This window comes from Ochotona curzoniae, unplaced genomic scaffold (assembly GCF_017591425.1).
Source record: "Ochotona curzoniae isolate NIBS_2020 unplaced genomic scaffold, NIBS_Ocur_1.0 contig_4877, whole genome shotgun sequence".
In the NCBI taxonomy this organism is placed as follows: Eukaryota; Metazoa; Chordata; class Mammalia; order Lagomorpha; family Ochotonidae; genus Ochotona; species Ochotona curzoniae.
The window spans coordinates 779383-800401 of record NW_024466409.1 but is presented as its reverse complement, the minus strand read 5'-3'; the positions used below and the strand labels follow the sequence as shown (position 1 = coordinate 800401).

The 21019-nt window shown below is 44.6% G+C and overlaps 2 protein-coding genes across 6 annotated transcripts in view; one reads left to right on the top strand and one right to left on the bottom strand.

Annotated features, from left to right (window-relative positions):
- GTF2H1 (general transcription factor IIH subunit 1) overlaps positions 1-12552 on the bottom strand; it is a 38532-nt gene extending 25980 nt beyond the window's left edge. Inside the window, exons 1-4 of one of the 4 annotated variants that reach the window (XM_040988473.1) lie at positions 12154-12552; positions 10246-10286; positions 9464-9536; positions 3294-3463 (exon numbers count right to left, since the gene is read on the bottom strand). In XM_040988473.1, the coding sequence (XP_040844407.1) occupies positions 3294-3447 (154 nt within the window). In that variant the 5' untranslated portion in view covers positions 3448-3463; positions 9464-9536; positions 10246-10286; positions 12154-12552. Of the gene's footprint in view, positions 1-3293; positions 3464-9463; positions 9537-10245; positions 12118-12153 lie in introns of those variants that run through there. The other 3 variants (XM_040988474.1, XM_040988472.1, XM_040988471.1) reach the window with 3 other exon arrangements.
- A 170-nt stretch (positions 12553-12722) lies between these two features.
- The window catches only part of HPS5 (HPS5 biogenesis of lysosomal organelles complex 2 subunit 2), a 48821-nt gene continuing 40524 nt past the window's right edge, over positions 12723-21019 (top strand). For both annotated transcript variants that reach the window (XM_040988470.1, XM_040988469.1), the window contains exons 1-3: positions 12723-12941; positions 13224-13407; positions 19696-19862. In XM_040988470.1, the coding sequence (XP_040844404.1) occupies positions 19755-19862 (108 nt within the window). In that variant the 5' untranslated portion in view covers positions 12723-12941; positions 13224-13407; positions 19696-19754. The remainder of the gene's footprint in view (positions 12942-13223; positions 13408-19695; positions 19863-21019) is intronic.

The window sequence follows — 21019 nt, the reverse complement described above, 5'->3', positions numbered from 1 at the left end:
AAAACTGTTTGGTATAGACCGAAATTTCAGTATGCACTGCCCTAAGAATGTTGAATGGGTCATGGGCATGTTCTTTACCATCAACTATGGTTTACCACAATGATTTTTACTTTTTAACATAACCACAGAAATAGCTTTTTATTTTTTAAAGATTTATTTATTTTTATTGGAAAGGAAGATACAGAGGAGGAGATACAGAGAGAAGGATCTTCCATCTGATGATTCACTCCCCTAGTGGCTGCAACGGTTGGAGCTGAGCCAACCCGAAGCCAGGAGCCAGGAACTTTTCTGGGTCTCCCATGCAGGTGCAGGGTACCAAGGCTTTGGGCTGTCCTTGACTGCTTTCCTAGGCCACAGCAGGGAGCTGGATGGGAAGTGGGGCTGCTGAGATTTGAACCAGTGCCCATAAGGGATCCGGGTGTGCGCAAGGAGAGGACTTTAACCACTACACTATTCACCGAGTCCAGGGATAGCTCTTAATAACAAAATGTTAATATTGAGGCCCGGCGCGATATCATAGTGGTTAAAGCCCTCTCCTTGAATGCAATGGGATTCCACATGGGCGCTGGATTGAATGCCAGTAGCTCCACTTCCCACCCAGCTCCCTGGTATTGGCCTGGGAAAGCAGTTGAGGATGGCCCAGGGCTTTGGGACCCTGCACCTACGTGGGGGACCCAGAAGAGGCTCCTGACTTCAGACTAGCCTAGCTTTAGCCGTTGTGGCCACTTGGGGAATGAGTCATTGGACGGAAGCTCATCCTCTCTGTCTCTCCTCCTCTCTGTATATTTTTGCCTTTCCAATAAAAATAAATAAATCAAAACAACATTAAAAAAAGAAAATGTTAATATAGATAATACCCTCTTTTAAGATTTATTTTACTTTTTATTGGAAAGGCAGATTTATAGACAAAGGCAGATAGAAAGATTCCCCATCTGCTAGTTTATTCCCCAAGTGGCTGCAATGATGGAGCTAAGTCGATCTGAGGCGAGAAGCCAGGAGCCAGGAGCTTCTTCTGGTTCTCCCACATGTGTGCAGGGTCCCAAGGCTTTTGGCAGTCCTCTACTGCTTTCCCAGGCCACAAGCAGGGACTAGATGGGAAGTAGAGCAACCAGGTCACAAATCAGAGCCCATATTGCATCCCAGTGCATGCAACGTAAGGACTTAGTCATGCTACCTTCACCACAATCTTCTTTTTCTAAATTCTAAAGACTTAACTTCTTTGAAAGGCAGAGTCAGAGATGTTCTATTTGCTGATTCACTCCCCAAATGGCTACAATGGCCGGGGCTGGGCCAGGGAGAAACTAGGACTCTGGAACTCTACCTGGGTCCTCCACATTAATGCAGGGACCCAAGCACTCGGGCCAACCTCTGCACATCAGCAGGGAGATGGACCAGAAGTGGAAGACCTGTGCGTTGGGACTCATATGGGATGCTGGCATTGTAAGTGGCAGCTTGTACATGCTGCGCCATAACGAAGGCCTCAGTTTCAACTTTTAGGTTTACTGTTAAGTCTGTAACACTGCAACTGGAAACTGAGGAGTTTTTTTCCACAGAAACAAACTTTTACCAGAGAACAGGTCATACAAGTTAGCACTGAAAAAAATTTTGTTTTGCTTTAGAAAATTAAGATTCTAAGTTACTTCAGTAGATAAGAGAACTTGGTGATTTCCAGCAGCAAAGCAGAGGTAAATCCTTTGCGTATGACAGTTATTTATCAACAGGCATTTGTAAATAGAGCACCTGCAAGTTGAAGGCTCTCTACTTTGAGGTGTCATGTTGCTGGAAATCCACCCTTGATTTTATCTAGACAATCTTATATCCAGGGAAAGAGAGCAATTCTTAATAATGTCACAGGTACCACAACAAGGGGAAGCTGTCTAGCCTCTCCTAAGCCTCTGTTATTCAAGATCTCGTCAGGTGAATTGTTGAAATCCCTGTCACAGCCAAGGTTCTAAACTCCAGGATTCACCTGGTGCTTTTAAAAATCTTATTATGACTGAGCCAAAAGTATCAAATCTCTGAGTAATAAAATTCAAAGTTCATCCTGCAAATTCATAAACAGAAGAGGTTTTGATTTTAGTCTTTATACAAGCAATCTCTAACAAGAAAAAAAAGCAATATGCTCTGTATTCCATCTATATTCAGCAGAAAGTTGAGCCTATCTTCACAACAATGGCTTCATAATCAAAGATTAGACAACTCATTTAAATGGAAAATCTTACTGAAGGACAACTGCTATCATTGAACAATATCTCAAATGCATGAATCTGAGGTATGCATTTGGAATAGTAGTTACAACAGCACTTGGAATACTCATATATCCCATAGTAGTGTGCTTGGCTCCAGATCCATTTCTGATTCTTGCTTCCTGCTAACTCAAGTCCTAGGAGGCAGCAAAGGTTGGCTAAAGCCCTTGGGTCTCTGGACCAGTTCCTGGCTTCTTGGCCACTGGGCATTTGGGGAGTGAATCAGGATATGGGAAATCTCTCCTCCCCACCCTCCCTCTGTCTCTACTTCTCAAATAAATTAAATCATAAAATCAAACAAAACCACATAATTTTAACCAGTAAAAACATGGCAGAGAAGGATCCTCCCCATGCAACCTTGAACAGATATAGTTCTATACAAATCTAATGTAACACAATTATAATAATGAAATCTTTCAAAGTTCCTAATCATCATTCAATGAAATACTGGATAACCATGCAACTGTACACCCCATTCTGTGGAACACTAAGCAATTACTTTTTAGAAACAGACTTACTTATTTGAAAAACAGAGAGAAGGGGGAGAAACAGAATGAGATCTTCCATCTGCTGGTTTACTTGTCAAATGGCTGCCAACAACCACCCCTGGACTGGGCTGAAGCAAGCAGCCTGGACTCGATCTAAGTCTCCTCACATACATGGCAGGAGCTGAAGCACTGGAGTCCTCTTCTGCTGCCATCCCAAAGAGCAGCAGCCAGACTCGAACTGCTGTTTATGGGGCACTGGCATTAGTCAAAAGCCTAGCCTGCTGTGGAACAAGGCTGGCTGCAAAATACAGAACTCTTAAAGTATGTGTGGGTGGAGATTTTTTTCTGAGCTAATCTGACACATGTGAACCTACACACACTCCATTATTAAGTGAAAAAAGTTACATAGAGTATACAATTCAACGATCAGAGTGTTTCTAGAATGGTTGATCTTTTGAATATAAAACTTAAAAACCATAAAGATGGTATAACAAACCTTTGTACAAAACTACCAACAAATATGACAAACACATATCAGGTCTCAGTCCAGGTGGCTTACATTTAATGTCCGCATACATATGGCTGATTGTAAATCTATCTTTGCCTTCAGGTGCCCAAGCGATTCTTTCTGCCATGAGGTACAGCGCTCCATCCTGCTTCTTCTGACGCACCTTCTTCACAATCAGCAGCACTTCTTCAGAGGAAGTTGCCATAATGGTTTAGAAGATGCTAGTAGAGAAAAAAAAAATCAAGAAAAAATTTCAAGCATCAGTTAGGACTGGATTTCTTGACTGTCAGAGTCCCTTCTCAATCTAAAGTCTAAACTAGAAACTCAGAAGAAAAAAGTCTTCTCCCATCCAAAGTTAAAAAGTTGTGTGGCATCTTCCAGGACAAATTCTATTCTGTTCATACCTCACATGTGAATTTAACCAATACACATGGTTCAGTTTTCCAGAGCATTTCCACATATCAGGGGAGTTTCCATTTATGACTTTGAACATAGGACTAAATTCAGGTCAAATAGATTTTTTTTTTTTTTTAATACACATTTGTTCTTTTTTTTTTTTTTAAAGATTTTTTTTTATTTTTATTATTTTTTCATTGGAAAGGCAGATATACAGCGAGGAGAGACAGAGAGGAAGATCTTCCGTCCGATGATTCACTCCCCAAGTGAGCGCAACGGGCCGATACTATGCCGATCCGAAGCCAGGAGCCTCTTCCGGGTCTCCCACGCAGGTGCAGGTTCCCAAAGCTTTGGGCCGTCCTCGACTGCTTTCCCAGGCCACAGGCAGGGAGCTGGAAGGGAAGCGGGGCTGCTGGGATTAGAACTGGCGCCCATATGGGATCCCGGGCGTGCTAGGCGAGGACCTTTAACCACTTGCGCCACCGCGCCGGGCCCTTAAAGATTTATTTTTATTATTTTCTCATTGGAAAGGCGGATATACAGAGAGGAGAGACAGAGAGGAAGATCTTCCGTCCGATGATTCACTCCCCAAGTGAGCGCAACGGTCGATGCTATGCCGATCCGAAGCCAGGAGCCAGGAACCTCTTCCGGGTCTCCCACGCGGGTGCAGGGTCCCAAAGCCTTGGGCCGTCCTTGACTGCTTTCCCAGGCCACAGGCAGGGAGCTGGAAGGGAAGTGGGACTGCCGGGATTAGAACCGGCGCCCATATGGGATCCCGGGCGTGCAAGGTGAGGACCTTAACCACTTGTGCCACCGCGCCGGGCCCGGGTCAAATAGGTTTTAACTGAAAAAATAAAGTCCACAGAATTTGTATGCTTTTCCCAGAACTACATTCACAGAAGAAATCACATCCAAATTTCATGATTCCTAGATTAAGTTCTATACTCTGCAAAACAAACCGGGACATCAACACTTAAACGCTTCAGAGGGCAGCTCAATAACTCTGCTTCGAAAGGTGCCAAAATTGATGGTGATGTTTGCCACAGGACAGGACAGACAAAATTGTAGTACAAATGTCACAGATATGCTAATTTTAGTTAAGATATGACTTTGTATTTCATACAAAGGGATGGTTTAATGTAATAAATTTTCTTCTGAGGCCTGCACAGGGGCTCAACTGGCTAATACTACATCTGCAAGTGTGGGCATTTCATATGGGCACCGGTATTAGTCTTGGCTGCTCCACTTCTGATCCATAAGCTCTCTGCTTATGCCCTGGAAAAGCAGTGGAGGAAGGTCAAGGCCTTGGACCCTGCATCCGTGTGGGTGAACAACCAAAGAGCTCCTGGCTTCAGATCACCTCAGTTCCAGCTGCTGTGGCAACAGGGGAATGAACCAGCAGATGTAAGATCTTTCTCTCTATAAATCTGCCTTCCCAATAAAAATAAAGAAATCTTAAAATAAAAACAGTACTTCTTCAAGAACAATTTAGAGTGTAATTTTTGAGAAGTCAGCATATTTAGCTGTAAGAATTAAGTTGGCAATGAACTAACAAGCAAACCTTTAAGGGAAAGGTTTCCTAGAGGTTAAAACAAACAGAACAGTGAAATATTGGATCTGCATTTAATTATTCAAAATTACTAGGGAAGGGAGCTGGCGTGGTGGCCTACTGACTAAAGTCCTTGCCCTGAATGCGCTGGGATCCCATGTGGCACCGGTTTCCATCCAGCTCCCTGCTTGTGGCCTGGGAAAGCAGTCGAAGACGGCCCAATGCTTTTGGACCCTGTACCCGCGTGGGAGACCTGGGAAGAAGTTTCTGGCTGCCTGGCTTCGGATCGGCAGAGCACTGGCCATTGCAGTCACTTGGGGAGTGAATCATCGGGATGAAGATCTTCCCCTCTCTCTCTCCTCTCTATATCTGACTTTGCAATAAAAATACAGTAAATTAAAAAAAAAAAAAAAAAACTAGGGTGTACTTCTCTTTAGACAAAATGGGAAAACAAGCACTGGGTAAAGTGGCAGACATTAGAAACAACAGAAATGAACAATTCTTGTAAAGTGCTATTTGAAAAACAAAAATAAGTTACTTTTTAAACCATATCACAGGATTAACTTGTGATCACTGGGTGTAAAATACCATTATTTCTTTTTCACTGAAACAGATTTTAAAATTTTGTAAAAAAGGTTTTTAAATTTATACTGGAAAGTCAGATTTACAGAGAGGAGACACAAAGATCTTCCATCTGCTGGTTCACTCCCCAAGCAGCCACAACGGACAGAGCTGAGCCAATCTGAAGCCAGGAGTCAAGAGCTTCTTCTGGGTCTCCCATGTGTGCAGGGTCCCAAGGTTTTGGGCCGTCCTCAACTGTCTTCCCAGGCCACAAGCAGGGAGCTGGATGGGAAGTGGACCAGCCAGGATATGAACAGACACCCGTATGGGATCCCAGTGTATGGAAGGTGAGGATTTAGCTACTAGGCTATCATGCTGGGCCCAAAATAGACATTTTAAAAATGCTACGTCATTTTCATTGCTTCTTTTATTGTTTTTTAAAGATCTTTTTTTTTAAAATTGAAAGTCAGATATATAGAGGAGGAGAGACAGAGAGGAAGATCTTCTGTCTGATGATTCACTCTCCAAGCGACTGTCATGGCTAAAACTGAGCCAATTCAAAGCAAGGAGCCTGAAGTCTATTACGAGTCTCCCATGTGGGTACAAGGCCGTCCTCAACTGTCTTCCCAGGCCACAAGCAGGGAGTTTGATGGGAAGGAAGCTGGTGCCCATATGGGATCTCAGCACGTGCAAGGAGAGGATTTTAGTCACTAGGCTACTGCACCAGGCCCTTCACTGTTTCTTTCAAAATGTTTTTATTTGAAAGGCAGAGAGAGGAGATAGAGATCTTCCATCTGCTGGTTCACTCTCCAAATGGCCACAATGGTTAGGATAGAGCTGATCCAAAGCCAGGAGCAGGAGTTTCTTCTGGGTCTCCCACACACGTGCAGCATCCCAAGGACTTGAGTTGTTCTTTGCTTCCTTCCCAGGCCATCCGCAGGGAGATGACAAGAAACAGAGCAGCTAGATTTTGAACTTGTATTCACATGGGATTCTAGTACTGCACCACAGTGCTGGTCAGACGCATACAAAGTTAAACTGTGCAATCTTGGGGCCAGCAGTTTGTCCTAGCAGTGTAAGTTACTACCCCATATAAACACTGGCTCAGGTCCAGACATCTACACTTTTGATCTAGCTCCCTATAATAATGGCCTGGGAAAGCAGCAGAAGATGGCTCAGACACTTGGGCCCCTGTATCCATGTGGGAGACCCAGAAGAAGCTCCTGGCTGCACATCATTTCAGCTGTGGCTACTGCGGCCATTTGGGGACTGAAGCAGCAGATTCAGATCTTACTCTCTGTCCCTCTCCTTCTCTCTGTAAATAAGCCTTTCCAATTAAAAAAAAAAAAGTCTTTAAAGCAAAGGGCTTTCAGTCCAATGAGCAAGACAGGTGCATATGTGTTGTCAGTTCATCAAACTTGTGTGAAGACCCTTTCCCTCAAATATTCTGAGTTGGGACCAAGAGAATTGTTCACATGAGAGGTCTTGTTAACAAAGGTTCACCATATTCAAATATATATATATATTTTTAAATTTAACTTTCATATAACAAACAAATACACACCCTTTAAGTGTTTCTCATGCATTGAGAATTACACACACCATTACCTAAATCAAAATAATAGAATTCCATTATCCCTGAAAGTTTCCTCACGTTTCTTTTCAGTCAATTTTCCTCCCTCCAGCCCTCTCCTGCTGCTTTCCAGTAACATCAGCAGAGTAGCCAGGATGTGAACCAGCAGTCTGCTAAGATGCTGACATGGCAGATGCCAGCCTAGTCTGTTCAGTCATATATCTGCCAGGTGAAGAGTAACTGGATTATTAACCACTAGGCAGATATCTGACTCCTTACTTTTTTAAAAACCCCAAAAAAGCTACTTAAATTTATTGAATGATTTACTAATGTGCTAGACACTGGATTAATTTATAGTCATGTTATTCAGTCCTGCATCAGTGATCATGTCATAAGAAAGGTTCTATTTTTAGTCCCATTCTGTAGACATGAAAACTGGGTCTGAGAAATCAAGACACTTTTCCAAAGCATCAAGGAAACAGCAGAGGTATCAATCTGGGTCAGCCTGACCTTGGGGTTCAATTGTATTATTCTGCACATGTATGTGACTGGAAAGAGACACCTATTTAATGGCAAATATCCATAGGTGATAGAAATACAGAGGGAATGAGTGTTTGCCTTGTCTTTTACTATCTACAATAAACACGTGCAAATAATGAGAAACAGTTATTAAAATGTCTCCCCAGGAGCTTATGTCCCATTAAACCACATGTTTATAAGGTAATATGTGAAACTGTAGGGGTGTTAGTGTAAGATTGAAAGTGTTGCCTGCTCTGATTTTTGCTTTAAGAAATATAAATCACCACACATTTTTCATAAATTCCTTTAAAAAACTATTTATATATTTTTATTGTTAAGTCAGATATAGAGAGAGGAGGACAGACAGAGAAAAGAAAAAAATCTTTCATAAACTGGTTCACTTCCCAACTGGCTGCAGTGGCTGGAGCTGAGCCAATCCAAAGCCAAGAGTCAGGAGATTCTTCCAGGTCTCCCATGTGGGTGCAGGGTCCCAAGGGCTTGGGCCATTTTCAACTGTTTTCCCAGGCCACAAGCTGGGAGTTGGAAGGGAAGTGGAGCAGCCGGGATACAAACTGGCACCTATACAGGATCTCGGTACATGCAAGGCAGACTTTAGCCACTAGGTTACCATGGCAGGCTATATATAAATATACATCCATATATATATATATATATATACACACACACACACATATATATTTTAGTTCTTATAACTTCTAAACATATTTTTAAAAATATACATGGAAGTGTTAATTTTAACAGCATATCCTGCCCATACAATGTTAAAACTACACTAAATGTTATTACAAAAACTTCAGAAAACATGAATTAGGGGTTAGCACTGTGGTGCAGAGGGTTACATCCGGCCTGCAATGCCAGCATTCCATAGGCACTCTAGTTTCAGACTCAACTGCTTCACTCCTCATCAACTGCGGCTAGGAGCCAGGAAAAGCAGGGAAGGTGACCGAGCACTTGGACCCCTGCCACCCACGTGGGAACCTAGTTTCAGGCTTCTGCCTTCTGCTTGGCAATTTGGACAATGAACTAGCAGATATATCTGATAAAATCCCCTTTAACTACACTTACAGACAATGATTCGGACAGAAAAACTTTAGAGTTGGAAAGATAAGGGAGAAAAGATGAGTCAGTCAGTAGGGAATATAGTAGAGCTGATTCTTCTGAGTCAGTCATTTTAGATCAATTAGGAAAAACAACTTCTTACATACAATGCATAAAGCATTCATAATAAAACTTGTTTGGGGGAATTAAAAAAAAATTCAAAGTTTAGTTTTGGGTCACAAGGCACAATTGATCAATTGTGTTCTGGCACAACAACCAATACCAGGTTTAACAGACTCATCGGTGCTACCCTACAATGATTTCTGTGATTTCCAGATTTTTCCTAAGGGAGATTTCTTGGCTGACAAACACTTCTTCCCAACAGAACTCTGAAAAGAGCCACAGAATAAGCCATTTACAAAAAATAATATTGATGCAGGCTATGTTTAAACAAATAAGGTGACTAAAGAGCTAGACTGACTTAAAAGATTATTTACTTTATGAAATAATGTCAAGATGTCTTTAAATAGCACAATCCCTTAGCAGATGAATTAAGAGACTTACTGTCTCACTCTCATGAGGAGTCTAAGAACACAGCGAAGTTGAGGAGGCTGAGTATAATGATGGTTATCAGAGGCTGAGGAGGGAAGCGGGAGCAGGGATGTGTGAAGGTGATTAACAAGTAATCAGTTATTCATAAGAAGTTTTGTAGTTCTTCTGCACAGTATGGTGTTAATGTTCTCTATCTCAAATAAATTTTAAATACCCTAGAGGATAGCACTTCGGATGTTTTCACCACAAAGAAATATTCATTGTTTGAAGAGATACATATTGAAATACCATACACTACCCATAAGTATGCACAATTTGCATATGTAAAAAAAAAACTTTCAGAACTGATTGTCTGCTTTGCTTTGGGCCTCTCTATATTCCTCTGCATACTCACCTATGGTTCTCCCCCATTAACTAGCTAATTTTTACTCCTTTTTTCAGTATGGGCTTCAAAGTTACTAGCTAAGATCTCCAGGTCTCCCATCCACAGCTCTTACCACAATTTCTACCAGAATTCAGTTTTTACATCATGATTTTGATATACATCTCCTCAGACTGCAAGCTTTACAAGAGAAGGCAGAGGCCAAGCGTGTTACTTGGTGCTTACTTAAATATCCCTCCCAACAGCATAGCTCTGGATTCATACCCAAAAAACACCTGAAACACTAGGTCTGTTATTGTTTAAAGAGGCCCAGGAACCCCCTGCACCTGCATCCTTGGCTAAATCCCAGAAAGTAACACCCATCTCAATTCACAGACAGGACTACCACTTTAAGAAACAAGTGAGCACCAACCTTTCAATGACTGGATCTCCACAGCTGCATCATCTATACGCCTACATAAACAGAGGGGGAGAAGGGCAAGTGACACACGCCCCTTTGTCAGCAGGACTGCTCGAGAGAAAATGGCTGCAAGGCTGTTAGCCAGAAACACAGAAAACGGAGATGAGGAATGCTGCTTGACATCAAGCAATTAAAACATGTTTAGTAACTCAGTCTTACTGGAAAGAATACCTCAGAAGTACCTCAAGAGTGACCAGAAGTGCTGTTTGAAGGATAGTTTGCTGGACAGGAAGCTACCAAGGAGTCTAACTGAAGTGGTGCTTCTATTTTTCATCTTACAGCAGTTTAGGGAGAGGCAGGAGGGAAACGCGACGCAGATGTGTAACAGAGGAAACCAGCTCACATCCACTGCCAAACAATGCATGCTGATACCAGCACACTTCCATAATCAAGAGGAATCAGGTGGTACTCAAAGGGAGAGGAAAACCCGACCCTGAAACACTGAAGGCAATAAAGATGCAAAGAAAGAAGGCCTTATCCGAAATGGTGGCTAGAATATGAGTTCAAGGTGCGCCAGCTAGCATTCCGATGCGAGTGCCTGGAGAAAGCAGCCTGTCACGATGGAACTGCAGGCAGCAGGAGAGCCAGAGCCTTGAGGGCAGCACACAGAAAGAAGCATTTGCAAATAACTGGGGCAATTGACCTGCTTTACTCTGAACTAGTTTTTCTGGACTGCACCAATCTCCTTTGCATTTGTAAAGTGCTTTGGATTACTTTTACACGTCTGTACCACCATGTGTATGTGATAATGCCCATGAGAGGCACCAGCCTGTCAATGAGTGCATCAGCCAAGATCGGCTGAGGGCCACAGACTGCTTTTCTCTTTCTGAACGAGGAATTTTGGTCTGCTAATTGTACAAACGTCTTTTCAGAGTCCAGACAGACTCAAACGAACAGGCATGAGTACAGACTGGAGGCTGGCAGCACCAGTTGATTGACCTGCGAGTGCAGACCGGTGGCTTTCAAACTGTATTCCAAGGACATGCTCCAGGGGCAGGGACAGACTGAGTGCAGCGGCTCGGCCCTGACACACTCAGTGCCACCAGGACATGTAATTCCACATATTACGGTTTCACACTGGAGGAAACTACTTAAAATGTCTTAAAGTCACATGCCTGGAGAGCGAGAATATCGGTTTGTAGGGAGCCAACACTTCCTGCGGGGTAGATTTCAAACCATTCAATCTTTCAGTTCTAAAAAGGGAATCTTTCAATGGATAAAAGTATATTTTTCCTCCATCCCCATTCCATGGATGCCAAACGGGCATTTAACCGCCAATGAATACAGTATCTTACTCAATTTAGCTTTTGAGCACACTGGGAAATTGATAAAATAATTATGTGATTCCACGGACAGATGATCCACGCATTCTCTCACTCACTACCTGACGATCACATTGCTCAGAACCGGCACTGGGTGTGCGGCTGGGCGCAGGCGTTCAGGCGGTGAACAGCGGCAGGGCTGACAGGTGGCAGCGCCGAGTGCTGCAGACACCAGGCTGAGGGCTCCTCTGCAGAGAAGCCCACTCTGAGCACGTTCCCTAGCCGGCACGGGAGGCCTCACTTCCTAGTTTCTCACGCCGCAAGCCCGACCCTGGCTTCGGGGCAAACCTTCCAGTCCCCGCTCTCGGGGGAAGGGCAGGCTTCCTCTCGACCAGGACGTTAGCGGTCGCTTCTTCCCCGTTTCGGCGGCATAAAGCACAAAACGAGACCGCGGGCTCAGGCAGCGTGCCCGCCTCGACAGCGACGCAGGGAGACCGGGCAGAATCCCCGCCGTCCCCCGGCCCCCGGGGCCCGTCGGCTGCTCACCGCCCACCCGCCGACCGCTTTGCCCACCCCCCATCCTTCGTTCTAAACTTACCAGGTGGAAGCCACAGCCCAGGGTAGGGATCAAGAAGCTGCGCAGCTTCGGGCAGGGCTCCGCGGCGCTTCTCACAGTCGCTGAAGAGAAGAGGCCGAGACCCCGTGGCCGCAGCCGTAGCCACCGCCTCTGTTACTGGGGGGTCTCGCCTCCATCGCTGGCTGCGAGGGCTCTGAGGGCACGTGACCGGAAGTGTGGAGGCGGGCCGGCGGGCCACGTGACCACGGAGCGCGGCCGCCATGACACCTTGCACAGGTTCCCTCCCTCCCCACCCAGTTTCCCGGTTGCTTCGTTTCCTCTCTCCGGCCTTGAGAGCTCAAGGATACTGGCACCCCCTCTGGACCACCCATTTGGTCTAGAGTTCCTCCGGTCCAGTCCAGCGCCGTGTCCTCAACCCCCGGCAGCTCACCGACTGCAGGCCGTAGGGAGCGTCATTGCGACGGCGGCTTGAAGGGGCGGGGTCGCGCGCTAAGGGACGTCACTGGTCACGTGACGAGGAAGTGCCGTTCACGGCGTTATCCGCGCGTCCCCGGCGCTGATGGATGACGTAAGCCGAGGCGGGGCGGAGGGGAGATGAAGTTCAGGTTCCGCTCTCAGCTGTTGTGCCCTGACACTGACCGCGAGGGAGTATCCCATCAGGGAAGTGCGAACCGCCGGCCTGGATGTCCCGGGGCGGAGTGCAGACTGCTGGGCTGCTGAGCTGTGAGCCCGGCTTGGAAAACCTGATCACCGGGGCTCCTCCTCTCAGGACATTTGAATTCGCTATTAAAGTTATTGCTGTGCAAAAGGTAGAGGTTCTCCCTAGGCGAAAAGCTTCTTGTGGTCAGTGACTATTTCGTTCGTAGTATTTCCAGCGGGGCCTGCAGGGCCTGGAGCTTGGTAGACATTCTCAACGTTGTGTAAATGATTGTGTTAATTGAGTGAGTCCCCGGATCTGATAACTATGAGTTCTCTTATCATTACTTCTTGGATAGAAAGATACCACTGGGGAATGGAAAAGTCTGCTGCTTTTCTGTTGGAACATTTTTAAAATAATAATAATAAGATAATGTTTCGTTTCTCTTTTCTAGATCAGAAGAGAACGCTCCTGCGTGAGCAGCCGACACTGCTTAGTCCTGTTACCATCAAGCGATTGGGGAACTGGGACGATGGTGAGATCGGCCTTCTGGAGCAGTGGGTTCTAGTGTCAGCCCATTCTCCTGAGGGCTCTGACTCCTGGGCGAATGTACTACTCCAAGAAGTTTCATTGAATTGGTAAGCGTTTATGGCCTCCTTCTTTGAGCTTGGCTTTTAGCTAAGCTGGAGCTGTGACAGGCTTGGAGCTAGCATTTAAACTGACCTTTGCAGAAACAGGGTTGTGTGAAATGGTGGAAAGACTCAATACATAGCAAATGCAATAAGTCTACACAGTGAAAACCAAAGAAAAGATGATACAGAGCTAAGTTAAATTAAGCCAAGGCTTGGAAACCTGGCATCCTATTTGAGTCGTGGCTGTTCTGCTTCCCCTCCATCTTGTGGCTAACACACCTGGAAAAGCAGCAGGTGATGTAAAGTGCTTGGAACCCTGCCACTCATGTGGGAGACTCATATGGAGTTCCTGGATCGGGACTGTTGCTGCATTTGCGGTGTTACCCACATTAAAGATTTCTCTTTCTCCCCTCCCCCCTTCCCCACTTACCGATGCTATGACTTTCAATTAATTATTTTAAAAAGATTTGTTTATTTTTATTGGAAAGGCGGATATATAGAGAGGAAGAGAGACAGAGAGTAACATCTTCCGTCCGGTGCTTCACTCCCCAAGTGACCGCGACAGCTGGTACTGTGCCGATCTGAAGCCAGGAGCTAGGAACTTCCTCCAGGTCTCCCACACAGGTCAGATGCACGATCCCAAGGCTTTTAGCCGTCCTCGACTGCTTTCCCAGGGCACAAGCAGGGAGCTGGATGGGAAGTAGGACGGCCAGGATTAGAACTGGAGACCATATGGGATCCCTGCACGTTCAAAGTGAGGACTTTAGCTGCTAGGCCACCATGCCGGACCCCAAATAATTCTTAAAAAGAAAAACAGCACATTATAGTCAGATAATAGAATAAGATGGTCAATGAGGCCGGAAAAAAGTAGGAATCAGATTATTTATAAGAAGGGGAGATGTAGAAAGCTTGCTTTAAAAAAAAAAAGATTTATTTATTTATTTTTATTACAAAGTCAGATATACAGAGAGGAGGAGAGACAGAGAGGAAGATCTTTCGTCTGAAGATTCACTCCCCAAGTGACTGCAACGGCTGGTGCTGCACTGATCCGAAGCTGGGAACCAGGAACCTCTTCCGGGTCTCCCACGCAGGTGCAGGGTCCCAAAGCTTTGAGCCGTCCTCGACTGCTTTTCCAGGCCACAAGCAGGGAGCTGGATGGGAAGTGGAGCTGCGGGGATTAGAACTGGCGCTCAAATAGGATCCCAGCACATTCAAGGCAAGGACTTTAGCCACTACGCCATTGCGCCGGGCCCCGAAAGCTTGCTTTTTATAAGTACATTTAAAACTTTATTGCAGGGCCCAGCACAATGACTTGATTGGTTAATCCTCCCCCTTTAAGTGCCCTGGATCGCATATGGGCGTCAGTTCATCTGCCAGCTGCTCCACTTCCCCTATAGCTGCCTGCTTGTGGGGTATGGGAAAGTGGTGGAGGATTGCCCAAAGCCTTGGGACCTTGCTACTGTGTGGGAGACCTGGCGGAGGCACCTAGTTCTTGGCTTCAGATCGGCCTAGCTCCATTGTGGTGATTTGGGATTGAGCCAGGGGATGGAAGATCTTTCTCTGTCTCTCCTCTCTGTAGATCTGCCTTTCCAAATAAAAAATCTTTTTAAAAAGTTATTATTAATCAAATGCAACAACAGTTATCAAAAGTATCCAGAATTTAAACACTCAGTACAAACAGCACAATGTGATACAAAAAGCACCTAGGAGTTTAAACGCTCAGAACAAACAACAGAATGTTATAGTTGGTGTATATGATGGTTCATTGTACTATCCTATTTTTGTCTAAGTTTGCAATTTTTCATGGTAAGATTTTTGTTTTTTAGGATTTATTTATTTTTTGGGCCTGGCACAATTGTGTTGTGGTTTAAGTCCTTGCCTTGAATGTGCCAGGATCCCATATGGACACCGGTTCTAATCCCGGCAGCCCCACTTCCCATCCAGCTCCCTGCTTGTGACCTGGGAATGCAGTAGAGGGTGGTCCAAAGCTTTGGGATTCTGCACCCACATGGGAGACCCGGAAGAGTCTCCAGGCATTGCAGTCACTTGGGGAGTGAACAATTGGACGGAAGATCTTCCTGTCTGTTTCTCTTCCTCCTCTCTATATATCCACCTTTCCAATAAGAATAAATAAATCTTTTTTTTAAAAATTTGTTGGGTTGTTGAGTAGTTGTGTTGTGTAGTTGTGTAGTGTGCAGATTTACAGAGAGCAGGAGAGACAGAGAGAAAGATATTCCATCTGATGATTCACTCCCCAAGTGACCACAACAACCAGAGCTGAATCGATTCAAACCCAGAAGCCGGGAGCTTCTTCCAGGTCTCCCACGAGGGAGCCGAGTTCCAAGGCTTTGGGCCATCCTTGACTGCTTTCCCAGGGTACAAAAAGGGAGCTGGAAGGGAAATGGGAATGTCAGGATTAGAACTGGTGCCCCCATAAGATCCTGTTATGTGCAAGGCAAGCCACTGGTGCTAAGTCCAATAGTAACTTTCCAATTATGCTCAATGTTACTGTACCTAGATGCTGACAAATAAGATCCTATTTGTCTTTTATGGAATATTTCCTTGGGCTTTTGTTGACTGCTGTGTTAAATCAACAGCCTGAGATGGCCATTTGGAAAACACAGCTATGCTATATTAGTGTGTAATGCGGAAACCTAGTGTCCAAGCTGGACAGGTGAGTGTTTCTATACGATTTTCTGTTCATCCAGCTGCTTCAGAGAATCCTGTTCAAGTCTAGGCAGTGCGTTCTCATGCACACTGAGTCCCCCTGCAAAAGGTTGGCCAGAGCAGAGAGAAATTTGGAAAGAGGACTTGGTTATGTTTTATAAATACTGAAGGGTTTTTGAAAGGAGTAAAATTAGTTCCTGCAACTGTAGAGACATAATGGTGTGAGCCTTTAAGTGACCAAATTTTAGGCCTGTATTCTTTAAAAAGGACTCTCCAACAGTGAGCAGTATGCAGTGGAATAAGGTCACTTTGTGAGTGCGTACTTCTACTTGCTGAAAAGATCCATGGGCTAGGGCAACATGAAGTTCTGAATTAGGTAGACGTCCACTGAATTATCTGTGAGTCCTCCTCCAACTCAGGAGTTCTGGGAAGAGAGTTAATAAGTGGAGCCTTGAAGACTGGATAAATCCAGACTAGGAGGTCCCGGAGATGATGATCACAGAGTTCAGGGCAGTAACAGTGCTGCCCAGCAGCTCCTCTGGAGAACGGGCATTGTTAATGCTGGTTTCTTTCCCATCTCATCTCCATTCACTGTGTCTCACTAAAGTAAGAACCTACTTTTCCCCTCTGTTATTGAATCATAACTTCCAGAACTTTCTGTCCTCATTAAGAACGAGGCGAAATGGCCTGTTCATCTAAGGATTTTATTTGAAGATCACAAGTGGAAGAGATACTGTTGTTTTGCTACCGTTCTGTTCTGTTTTTCAAGTCCTCTCTGTTTAGAAAGTCAGAAGTTTTCCCCTTTCCCACGAGACTTGAACTGAACTGCCTGGTCTATGCTTCCTCCTCACCCACTCCTTTTCTAGAGTTCCTTGTTTTCCAGCTCCTACCCACATTTGATGGCACTTGTGTACCTCTGCCCCCAACACCAAATCTTTCAGTGCCATGCTGATGCCTACTAAATGAAGTTTATGTTCTGTTAGGATCCCCGGTTTGAGGTTCTATATCTTGTAACTTGGATTGCAATGACCATTCTAGCTTTATCTTTAGAATATCCATTATTGGGCCCGGCACAGTAGCCTAGCAGCTAAAGTCCTCGCCCTGGATGTGCTGGGATCCCATATGGGCGCCGGTTCTAATCCCAGCGGCTCCCCTTCCCATCCAGCTCCCTGCTTGTGGCCTGGGAAAGCCGCCAAGGATGGCTTAAAGCTTTGGGACCCTGCACCCATGTGGGGAGACCTGGAAGAAGCTCTTGGCTTTGGATTGGCTCAGCTCCAGCCACTGCGACTGCTTGGGGAGTAAATCATCTGGTGGAAGATCTTCCTCTTTGTCTCTCTTTCTCTCTGTGTATTTGACTTTCCAATAAAAATAAAATAAATCTTAACAAAGAAAAAAAGAATCTCCATTTTCCTGTGTTCCAACCCCAAGCTAAATTAGTAAGTTTCAATGTATCCTTCTAGTTTCTGTCTCCATATCTTTGCTTATTTCTGCCCTATCTGCTGTCCTTCCCTTTTCTTTCTGATAGGCCTGCTCTGTGCCGCTGCCTCTTCCCTTTACCACGTTGTCTGCAGTTCCCTATAACTCAACGTGACCCTCTAACCTTTATGTTCTAACAAAGCACTTGGCTTTTGTTTCTCTTAAAAGAGCTGCGTGTGTGTGTGTGTGTGTGTGTGTGTAGCATTTGTCCTATACTCCCTGTTTGGTTGTAAACTTAATGATTTCTGGAATTATCTTACTTGTCTAGTTCTTATCATTGTGACTGCCTATTATTTTACTGAATAATTTATAAAATGAATAGGTGACTAGACTCAGGAAAGGTGGTTCTGATCAGGAATTCTCAAATGTTTTGAGTATAGGCATACAAAGGAGTATTTATATTTATATTTATGTATTTCCTTTTAACAATGTATTCCTGGGCCCAGCGGTGTGGCATAGCAGCTAAAGTCCTCGCCTTGAACACACCAGGATCCCATATGGACGCCGGTTTTAATCCCGGCAGCTCCACTTCTCATCTACCTCCCTGCTTGTGGCCTGGGAAAGCAGTAGAGGACGGCCCAAAGCTTTGGGATCCTGCACCCACGTGGGAGACCTGGAAGAGCTCCTGGCTCCTGGCTTCGGATTGGCTCAGCTCCAGCTGTTGCAGCTGCTTGGGGAGTGAATCATCGGATAGAAGATCTTCCTCTCTGTCTCTCCTCCTTTCTGTATATCTGCCTTTCCAATAAAAATAAATAAATCTTAAAAAAAAAAAATAGAATTCGGTCCGCTGCCACCCACATTGGAAACCCAGAAGCAGGTCAGTGCTTGATACTTTGGTTTTGCCCAGTCTGGGCTATTTTTGGCATTTGGGCAGCAAATCATTCGTAGGAGATTCATATCTCTCTCTCGCTCTCTCTCTTTCAGGTAAATGAAAAATATTTTTTTAAATTATTGATTTATTTGTTTGTAAAGAAAGCCTATTATAAATAAATGAGTGAATACAGTGTTTCTGGAGTATTAGAGCCCAACAAAACAATGCATAAGCAATATAAAAATGATTAAGTCTAGCAATTATTTTTGAAGTCTTCCGTACCGTTATTAGCTTGACAGGCAGCTAAGGACTGGGAAAAGTTAGCAGTAATGGGTGGAATTGCTTTAAATTTTAGTTATTTTTGCTGGAAATCAGTGTCATGGAACAAAAAGATGTGCATGTTAGATTAGTCAAACAGATCACTCTTCTATTAGTTTATAAATTCCTTCATTGGTAAGTTAGCGTTTTGGACCTAGTATTCTCATTTCTCTTGGTTCCTACCTTATTTCTGTTGGTGAGCCTCGTATTCTTTTTGCCTTTGTTCTCTGCACTTTATGTCCCACCTAGTAGGTGCACTCATTCAACATACTTACTCATTGAACATACTACTAAACCCCTGCTAGCCTGTAGGAGAAGGCTCGAAACGGTTTATAACTTGAGGCCTTTCTAGAAGATCACATTTTGTGAGCCACTTCTCAAAACGAGACGATTTGCAATTCAAAAAAGTGCAGTGGAGTTGCTGTTTTACCTCAGAGTAATTTGTCTAGTTTTGTTTCTTTAAAGTTTTTATGAAAGTAAATTTTTAGTTATTTTATCTAGAGAAAGAGAGAGAAAGGGAGAAAAAAACTTGTGTCTGCTGATTTACCCCCCCAATTACCCACAAGGGTCCTGGAGACGGAGATTGAAACTGGAAGCCAGGAATGCAATCCCAGTCTCCCATACGCTTGCAAGAACCCAGTGACTTGAGCAGTCATTGCTGCTCTCAGCGTCTGCACTAGCGGGAAGCAGGGATCAAGAGCTGAGGGCAGGTGTCAGACTCCGGCCCCTCAATGTGATGGTTTAACTAGGGTTCATTTCATAGACTCTGATATCAGGTAAACCAGTGGGATAGAATTATGGAAGACCCCGAGAACCTGAACCAAATGCTCTGGGAGTGTTAGACCGGAGTTCAAGCATACTGTTGCATACAATGTGTCTGTATGTGTTTTCTTTCCACCTAAGGTGTACAGCACCTCCGGAGTGAGAATCCTTGCTCATGTTTCTCAGTTTTCTGTGGATGCCATGAATTCGTTGAATACATGAGTGTTGGAATGACTGGTGAGCTTTTTATATGTTTGCAGGTTTCGTTCAACTGAAGAAACAGAGCCTATCGGGGAACGAGCTTCAACCTTCTGATTAAATGACTTCTGTGCCAGTGATAGCGGAGTCCTACAGCCATGTCCTGGCAGAGTTTGAGTCTTTGGATCCATTACTTTCAGCCCTGAGGCTAGACTCCAGTCGCCTAAGGGTGAGCTTTGGAACTTGTTACCAGTTTCATTTTTGTATTTTTGTGCTCTTGTTACATGGGTCTCTGCCTTCTAATTTCTTATGTTTTGTGGAATCTTGGGTAGTCTTATCTGTCTTAGTCATACCCTCCTTAGAAAAAGCATGATTTATCTTAGAGCTGTTGTATGAATTCTTCTTCTCCCCTGGAATTCATGATCTCAATTGCTTCATTTTTCTCTCTCAGTGATTTTGTTGTTTTCTGTCATAAAGTAAAAGATTTAGAGTTGGCACCATGGCTCAGCAGGCTAAGTTTTTGCCTGAGGCACCAGCATACCATATATGTGCTGGTTCATGTGCCAGCTGCTCCATTTCCAGTTCAGCTCCTTGCTTATAACCTGGGGAAGCAGTGGAGAATAGCCCAAGGCTTTGGGTACCTGTGTCCATGTGGAAGACCTGGAAGAACCTCCTGGTTTCTGGCTTCAGACTGGCGCAACTACAGCCATTGCAACCATTTGGGGAATGAATCAATAGATAGGAGATCTCTATGTGTCTTTTTAAAAAATTTTGTATTTCATGATAATTACATAGTTAATTAGGATGGAAAGTATTGAGGATTAGAAACAAATGGGTAAAATCATTTTTCTCAAATCTGCTGATTTCTTTTTGTTTCTGGGAAAAGGACAGAGATAAAGGGGGAAGCCACACTCCGCTTGTCAAATGTCCTAGTGCCCAGGGATGGGGAACCACCACCTGATATCATCCCAGGGTCCTGATACATGCACATTCCGAGGTTTCTGCTCAGGTGGTTTGGATAGTTCTGAGATGCTGTCGATTTCACCAATCCAAGGATGATGCAGCCCTCCCAATGTGCACTGGCTGACATGGTCAACCTCAAGTCTCCATTCATCCAGATCCTTGCTGTCATCATTTGGCTGGGGTACTCATCCAATTTGCTCTTTTCTCCTTCTGCTATGGTACCAAATAGGCTGCCATATTCTCCATGTGCATCAGGATCTGAATCCACTGCTCCACCTTTTTCACTGAGGAGGACATATTCTTGCAGGTGGGCCAAGAGGCGCAGGCCAAGTCACCCAAACCCCACTGGATCTCCCACCCCCAGGGCTCACAAACCCAGCATCCACCTTGCAGGTGGGCCAAGAGACCCGGGCCAGGCGACCT